The 8,557-nt window shown below is 43.2% G+C and overlaps 1 protein-coding gene across 1 annotated transcript in view; it reads left to right on the top strand.

Moving 5' to 3' along the window:
- Positions 1 to 1,542: 1,542 nt before the first annotated feature.
- krt222 (keratin 222) overlaps positions 1,543 to 8,557 on the top strand; it is a 22,091-nt gene continuing 15,076 nt past the window's right edge. The window contains exons 1-4 of the mRNA XM_079498967.1: positions 1,543 to 1,643; positions 1,986 to 2,195; positions 6,695 to 6,777; positions 8,261 to 8,414. Coding sequence (XP_079355093.1) covers positions 1,998 to 2,195; positions 6,695 to 6,777; positions 8,261 to 8,414 — 435 coding nt within the window. The 5' untranslated portion in view covers positions 1,543 to 1,643; positions 1,986 to 1,997. The remainder of the gene's footprint in view (positions 1,644 to 1,985; positions 2,196 to 6,694; positions 6,778 to 8,260; positions 8,415 to 8,557) is intronic.

Below are 8,557 nucleotides of genomic sequence, written 5' to 3'. Positions count from 1 at the left end.
AGTCCCACACTGCTGGCTGCAACGCCCAGGTGTGTATTGTTCCAGGATTTTAACGGCAACTGTTATTTTAATCATCATCAGAACCCCATAGGTGGGGGCACTGTTCTGAATGGGTGTTTGAGAACCATGACGGTAAGTGCCCTGACAGGCCTGTATGGCCCCCTCAACTTGTTTTCCGAAGTGTGTTTTTCATTGCCATGGGTTATCTTATATACCTGTGCCTGACTTGCCGGGCACAGCAGTTTTGCCAAATCTTATACCACTCAAAATCCCTCGCTACTGTCTGATGATGGGCATTGTTAACTGTAACTGTCTATGGGCGTAGTAACTGTCCCTGCCTTCCTGTATGTGTATCTCTGTGTGATGTTGGGCATACTGTAACTGTCCCTACTACCTTTCTGTATCTCTGTCTCAGACAACATACTACTACTCTCCTGTTGAAACTCTGAGAGGGACGCAACATTTGTAACAGAATCAATTGCACACTTAGATCCTGCAATTTAAGGATGCTCAGTACTGCAGTTCACTCAGTGAATACATGTAAATCGTTGGACGAACCTGTTATATATTCTTCTTTATAAAGGTCTTTTGAGTTCAAGGAAGCGGGATATGCTGGAGGACAATGTGTTGACTGTTCATGCCTTCTGTCAAGGTGTTTCTTTTGTTTGTTTATGATTTAAAGTATATCATTTTACATTTTCTCTGGCTTATTTTGAATGCCACACCCCAGCCTAAACAAACATACAGTCGTGTCATCTTATCATTACATCTCATAATTACTGATTGTTGTCTGTCATATTTTGTGGTAAGTGAGATCATGTGATACTGGAAGTGCCGTGTGCACTCTCAGAAAACTATAAATCACTATAGCAAACCAACAGTCGTAAACCAGACAGGCGGATGCATTTGATATTTGCATCCGCAAATATTTGCATCAAACAGAGCAAGACAGTCATTAAGTAATGGGTAACTCTGCATGAAGTTCAAGGTTCAGCATAGCGTTTGTTTAATATGAGCAAATTTGTTTTATAATTTCATAATAAATGTATTTTGTAAACAGTACACACACACACGCACGCACGCACACACCTACGCCCGCACACGCACACGCACACGCACACACACACACACACACACACACACACACACACACACACACACACACACACACAGGGTACTGTTGCTGTGTGTCCCCTAGCATTCTCTCCACAGCTGGTGTTGCTGCCCGTTTGAAAGCCACTCAGTAATCCTGGATCAGTGAGTACAAAGGGTGTCCGACTGCATGTGATGCAAGCACAGTGTCCAGCGTTTACCCCACTTCTCTTCCCACTGCCAACGCAGGCTGTCATTGAGGATGAAAGTCCCTGTCGTGGCTGAATGCTGACAGCCATGACAGGCTACTAGTAAAAGCAAGTTAACAGTGGCCGATCCTTCCTCTGTCTGTGGCCCCGTCTCAGGATCTTTCCCATGGGTTGGGACACTCGGGAAGCGTCCACTGACTTGGCTCAGAGGAATGTGGCTAATATAAGTCTGGGACACTCACACAGTGACCAGGGACCAGACTGGGGGACCTTTGCTGCTGCCTTCCCAGTGCCACTCCACACTGCACGCTAAACTGGGAGAGATAGGCCACGTTGCCTCAGGTGAGCATGACTAGGTAAACATTTACCCAGTAAACACCTCTAGGACTGTTATCAAGTGATACATGTAGCTTACATTCTAGTTGTCAGGGTGCAGCCTGTGAAAGCTGTCATTTTAAAGTTTAAGTCGCCGCATGAAACATGTAAGTTTGTCAGCTGCACCGTTGCATGTGTACGTATGTACCGTGTGTGTGTGTGTGTGTGTGTGTGTGTGTGTGTGTGTGTGTGTGTGTGTGTGTTTCGACATGCTTGAGTATCACTATGTGCCGTTTTATTTCACTGCAAAGGGAAAGTAGTCATGTGACTTGTGACAAGTTGTGAGTATATTGTATTGTGTGCCTGCAGTCTCAGGTTTCCATGGAGTTGATTGAAGACTGTCGTTGTACCATGAGGGGTCTCAATGCTCGTCTTAGGGGCTTTCTGGAGCAGGTGACCAGGATGCAAGAGGCCAACCGCATGCTGGAAGGACAGATATCAGAGTGGGGAAAGAAGAACATGCCACATTCCCAGGACTGGAGCCAGCAGGAAAGAGTTGTGGAGGAACTCCGTGCCCAGGTGAGAATAGCGTCTATTGACTTTTAAGCTGAGGAGAATATAATGATGTACTGTATATACGTTCTGTGGGCGTCTTAATAATTGATTAAACATTTGGCTGCTGTATAAAGAACATAGCATTCATTTAGTTTGTATTGTTTGTAAAGTATCAGTATCACAATACAGCAACATGGTTGAGGAGTTTGGAAAACCCTTGTGGAGCAGACGTGATCATTAACACTTTGTTATCATGCTTATTCTGTGTTCCATTACATCAGCTCTTGGTTTGTAGACAGAACTGGTGTTTGTAATTGGATGACAGTGGATGATTGCAATCAGGCAACAGCAAACATGCATGTTTGCAACAGTCTGTTAATTTCTCAATTTTTTCATTCTGATGTTTGAATTGTTCTGAATTGTTGATACTAGGAAATCTGGGTAATCTATGCGTCGCATAAACACTGGGACATCAAAAGGGCCTGAAATAGAACTGCACAGAGTGGACAATAGCACAATAATAAACAGAATGACCTTACCGTAAATAAAGCAATTGACATTCCTCACCAAAGTTATAACATCAAATACAAATCTCATACCTAAAAAGGAAAAGCGTCTTTCCGCTGTAGACAGCGGATGTTTTAGTGTGCTAAATATACTACAGACGGAACGGAACCTCACCAAATCAGAATCAGAATCAATCTTTATTGTCACATCACATTACAAGTAATACATGACAAATCTACATGATACAATATGTATCCTACGTGTATATATATGTGCAATATGTAGCATAACAGTAGAGGCTCTGAGAAGTGCACAGTTATGCTGCATTCACATGGAATCAGGCAAGCAGTAGGCGGCAAACGACAAAACCTGCTGGATGGCACAGAACGGTAAAAATATTAAATATTTTAACATTGATGCCATCTGCCGTTACCGTCGGCGGTTCTGGCTGCCGGGCTGCGGTGCCGTCCTGTTCCGTTTACCGTCCTGCTCCCATCCACTAAAATGAAGATGGTTTGCCGTCTACCACTTGTGAATGCAGCATTATATTAATTAAGATACAGATACAGTGATTTGAATTTGGCAATGTACATCCTAGTAGTTCATGTGCAATTATGACACTCCATGAAGGAGTCAATAGTCAAAAGTCAGTAGCAGACAGTGCAGGTCTTTAAGTTCTCATATGGGGGTCAAGCTTGGTTGTGGAGCCTGCTGACTACTTGCACAAAGGACTGGCCAAAGTGCTTTGTGGTTTGCCGAGGATGGATGATTTTGTGGCTGAACGTGCTCCTAATCTTCGCTAGCATAACATAGAGGAGATGGGAGTGGTTCTCCAGGATAGCAACCAACTTCCTCCTCGTCCTCCCTTGGCTAACAACACACTGAACACACTGAAGTATCTGAGCCTACTCAGGAAGAACAACTTCCTCTATCCCTTGCTGCAGTGGTTTCCAAAAAATTAGCATGGGGGGGGGGGGGTGGATCCCGATCGTTTTATGTTCCTTCACAAGCACTTGTCCCCAGATGACAGTGAAGTGAGAATATAATTATAGTCAAATTGAAAATGAAAATAATATACCATAGGAGGCGAAGAATTTGTCTCGCAACATGTCAGCTTGCTATTTTCACAACATTTATCTGTTGAACCGAGTCAATGCCTCCCTCAACACCTACAGTACAATTCCAAGTACTTGTCAGGGTGGGAGGGTTTGAGAATCACTGCCTTACTGTAGGGCCTCAGTGTTCCAGTTTATTACTACTACTCCACCTCCGTCCCTCAAATAGTGTCTTACAACCAGCATCACTAGGGCTCTATACTCTTCCTCATTGTCAGACATTATGCAGCTGACAATGTCCTCTGAGAAGCTTTGTATACTGCACTTGAAGTTGAAGGTTAGACGTAAAGAGGGTGAACATGAAAGATGACAACGGTGTTCCTTGGGGAGAGTGCCAGTGTTGCTTGCCAGCACATCAGACGGGATGCCCTGGCCTGCAGTCTGATGTATTGTGGTCTGCTGGTGGCGTTGTCAGCAATTCAGGCCCTGAGGCCTCTGTTCTGCAACACTGAGACCCCTTTTCCACCAGTTGGGAACCGTTCAGTTCAGAACCAGTTTTTAGTCTGTGAGCCAGGCCTCCAAAATTGGAATGTTAATTATGAATTGAGTGGGAAAAACCATACCTATACTACATTGTTTATAGGATTGAATATAAGTAAATTAATATATGATAACCCTTCCACAGGAGTAGCTTTTTCATATTAATTTTCTTTTGCATATTTTCCTATATAATGCCTAATTTGCATATTTAAGATTTGTAAAATAATAATTCATTGTCTTTATGTAAGTAATCAACTGGGGAAGTTTCACGGTGATAACAATGTAATATAGGTATTGTTTTGCCCACTCAATTAATAATTAACGTTCCAATTTTGGAGCTCTGGCTCGTGGACTAAGAACCAAAAAGAACTGAACCGGTTCCCACTCATTTGGCCATTTGGTGTTTGAATGGTGTTGAAACCGCCGGGGAAGTTGAAGAACGGTGTTGAAACCACCGGGGAAGTTGAAGAACATAACTGTTTCTAATGGTGCGGCGCAGCCTCTCGGGGTGTGTGTATAGGCTCCATGGAGCAGGGACATGATGACATTGCCTGCAGGAGTCCAGGAAGTCACTCACTGCGGCAGCTTGAGGTGCTGCAGAACCAGACTCTCAGGGCTCCAATTTCGTCTCATCTTTCTAAATACACTGTTTTGGGATTTAGCAGTGAGGAAGGGGTTCCCCCACTACCATTTTGGTTACCTGTCTAAATCCCTAAAACACCTCCGTTACCCGTTATATTATGCATAGGTGTGGTTTGGGCGTTACAATAATTAAACCAATCACCGTGCCACATATGCCATTGCCTTTAAGAGATCCCTTATCCATTGCCCGTTATGCCCCATGCTATATTGCTTCATAGCCTTACGGTCTAGAGTGTTGCGTTTGACTATACAATTAAACACAATGGACACAAGGAAGGCACTCACTTCTGCTGATTATAGGAAAATTACAAAGAGATGCGTATAGGAGAATAAGGAGAGATGACGCAGCCTTACTCCAAGGACATCTCCATGCAGGCGCGCAGCCCGCGCCGCTCTACCAAACTAATTTGGCACGGCTTACGGGTATAAGTTACGGGTGCTTTTTTTTTTAAATATTTTTTATGGAGGGACAGACAGTAGGCTGACAGGAAATGGGAAGAGAGATGGGTGGGGATGACATGCAGTAAAGGCCGTCGGGATCGGGAGTCGAACCCGCGGCACACTGCCAGACTGGGTTACCAGCCAAGGTGCCTGGACCGCTGAGCCACGGCCCAGGCCTACGGGTGCTTTTAAACTCCACTATCGCCTTCCCAAATGTGTGTGACCAAAATAGCAATTTCAACACGCCCATGACCACACCTCTAGGCGCAAATACCGTTGTCGGCAAAAAAGATAGCGGGTGAAGCTTGTCCAAAATACCATTAAGGGACAGAGCAAGTTCCTATATTCGTAATTTTCTTGCAGTGGCTGAATTGCGGGCCGCGTCTCGGGTAATGGCGGCGACGAAATTGGAGCCCTCAGTCTCAAAGATCTTTACGTGTTACTGTACATCTGAGAAACTCCCCTGTAGTCAGTGAGAGCACTTCGTGAGAGCCCTGGGCCTCCTTGGACACCCTTTTTGGGTCTCTTCATCTTTATTATTTGTAAACATTGTAGTGTATTTTAAGTTATCATGGGCTAAACATTTTACACAAAAGCTTATTCCTGATGTGGGGGCCAAATAATCATCAAACTGGTGAATTAAGTGGGAACTCAATAGTGTTACAATGGATTAGAGAAGTACAGTAGATCATTACGTTTTGGTCTAAGGCAACAACTGTCAAACAGAGAAATAATGAAATCCTAAGCATTGTTAAACACAATAAGAAATGTGGGCCTCTTTATAACATCAAAGGCCATTCCTCTGTTAGCCATATAGTCGACCATTAACGCAGTCTATTGACTGCGTGCGTTTCACATGAGTTGACTTGAGGCGTCATAATTCTGACCAGACCTGACTTATTTCACTTGATATGATCTGTAATTTCGGATAACTACTGCTAATCATTTTAATTAACTCAGAATGGCTTGCATGTCTGCTATCATTTTATCATTTTACCGTCATAATTGCCGGTATAGATTTATGATAATAATCAAAGACTGTTATCTTGATGTAATGAAGTTATAGACATTGTGGTAATATCACAGGCTTGAACACGTAGATAATTATCTTAATAATGTACTTTCATCAATTTAAAATTTTTAGAATTTGAATACGTTGCTGATATTGACTGCAGTGCCATGCAGCTGTCTAAGACAGAGAGACAGATGGACAGAAAATTGGTAAAAATGTACAAACCAACTGACCGGCCGGCCGAACCTCTGACATTGCCATCTTTAAGCTGCTATAGCAAAGATAAAATATGATGGTTACTCTCTCCTCTGTCTTGTGTGTGTTAGGTTGGTAAGCTGCTGATGGAGAATGCACAGCTGGCACTGCAGTCTGATAATATGAATTCCAGAGCTGCAACCATCCAGGCCAGGTCAGTGGTCTTTGTCTATTTGGGTCAGGATAACAGCAATATGGCAATGCATCGGCAAAAAGAAAAGGAAAAGCAGCGCTCAGATCAGTAAACCAATAGGATCCACCACCTGTTTTCGACCTGCACCCACCCCTCTAGACCAGAAACCACACAGGCTGGAGCAGGCTAGGATAACAGCAACCTACTGTACACCTTAAACATTGTTTGATGTCCTGTATCTGTAGGACTTAGGAGACCATTTGAGTCCCATGTTTCATACTAGAAACGTTGTGGGATTGGCTATTCTTGTTAATTAAATTAAGAATCTTTCCTTGTGGAGTGGGTATTTGTATTCCCTTATGGAAGGTCCTGGCAGAACAATGCAGCAAAACCCTGTAGTATAGCAGAGTTCGACAGGGACACCCAAATAAAAAGAGGACTTACCATGCCATTACATGCTTGTCCTTAAACAGTTTTACCTCATAAAACGGTCAAGTCAATCTCAATGCAGTCCATTCTCAGGCAGTAACAGACCTCTTGAATAACAATGAAATGCTTCCTGTTTCCCAGTGCAGTCAGACCTTTGTTATCTACTGTAACTAGGCTATTTCCCACTTCTATGTGGCAACCTGCATACAAATCCTGACCCAGGTTTGTGCAGCATCGGCACTTTCCCTTATGTATTGATGCAGAATGACAGTGGACCCCCCCCCCTCCCTCCCCTGCTACCAGAGAGGTCCATTAACCCTCAAGGGCATGGGCAACATTCCGCAGCTGGAAATAAATACACCTGGTCTATTTATAGTTCCACCTGATTTGTCAGCTGGCTGGCTCAACCCGTCTGAAGCACCACTATGATAATATACTGTATATCAGACTGAGCTCTCCTTTGGATGGGGATATTTAGGTTTATTATTGGACTAAATGTGACTTACTACATTCTTTTTTTTGTCACAATGCGTTGTATAAGAAGCATTGCCTTGTCTTGTTTGTCTTGTCAACTGATTGCGAAGATGTTGAAATGCAAAACCGAAACGTGTTTTATCTGACCTCATTACCATCATCCAAACAGACTTGTAACATATCATGTTGCAGAAATCATCGAAATCAATTATTGATATCATATAGCAATCAATCAAAATTATACTTTTGGTTTATGTGTGAATGGAAAATGTAATGTAAAGTAGTCGAAAAAGGTCAGTTAATGAAATATTGAAATATAAAATATTATTCAACTTTAATGTTTGTTATTTCAGTCTTACGGATTACATCTTTTCCTCCGATGTTTAGAAAAAGGTTTGTCTTATGAACGGTGTAATTATAACTTTTTTTAAAACTACATTGGTTACAACTGAACTGACCGTCTCGCCACTACGTTCCTGTATATAAACCAGATTGCATTATACAGTACAGTACCATGGTGCTCACTATCATTGATGGCCAGCATAAAACAAAACTACAGAACTGAGTTGATTTGTCACTGTTGCTGTTGTTGATGATGAAGGTGTGAGATGGAAGAACGTCAGACCAGGTGTCTGGAGCAGCAGGTAGCACTGCTGAGAGAATCCAAGAGGACAGCGGAACACACCAACATGATACTGGAGAAAGACCTGCACTACTCCATGACAGACCTGCAGCACATGCAGCAGGAATATGAGGTATTTTTGTTTTAGACCGTACGCATGTATGTGCATACAGTACATGCCTGCCATTGGGGCAGCAGTGGCTCAGTCAGGGGTAGAGTGGCCGGTAGAGCAGTCGGATGGAACCGCAAGGTTCCCAGTTCGATCCCGGGCTCCCC

This window comes from Electrona antarctica, assembly GCF_951216825.1.
Source record: "Electrona antarctica genome assembly, chromosome: 4".
NCBI classification, from domain to species: domain Eukaryota; kingdom Metazoa; phylum Chordata; class Actinopteri; order Myctophiformes; family Myctophidae; genus Electrona; species Electrona antarctica.
This window is presented reverse-complemented; position numbering and strand designations above follow the sequence as displayed.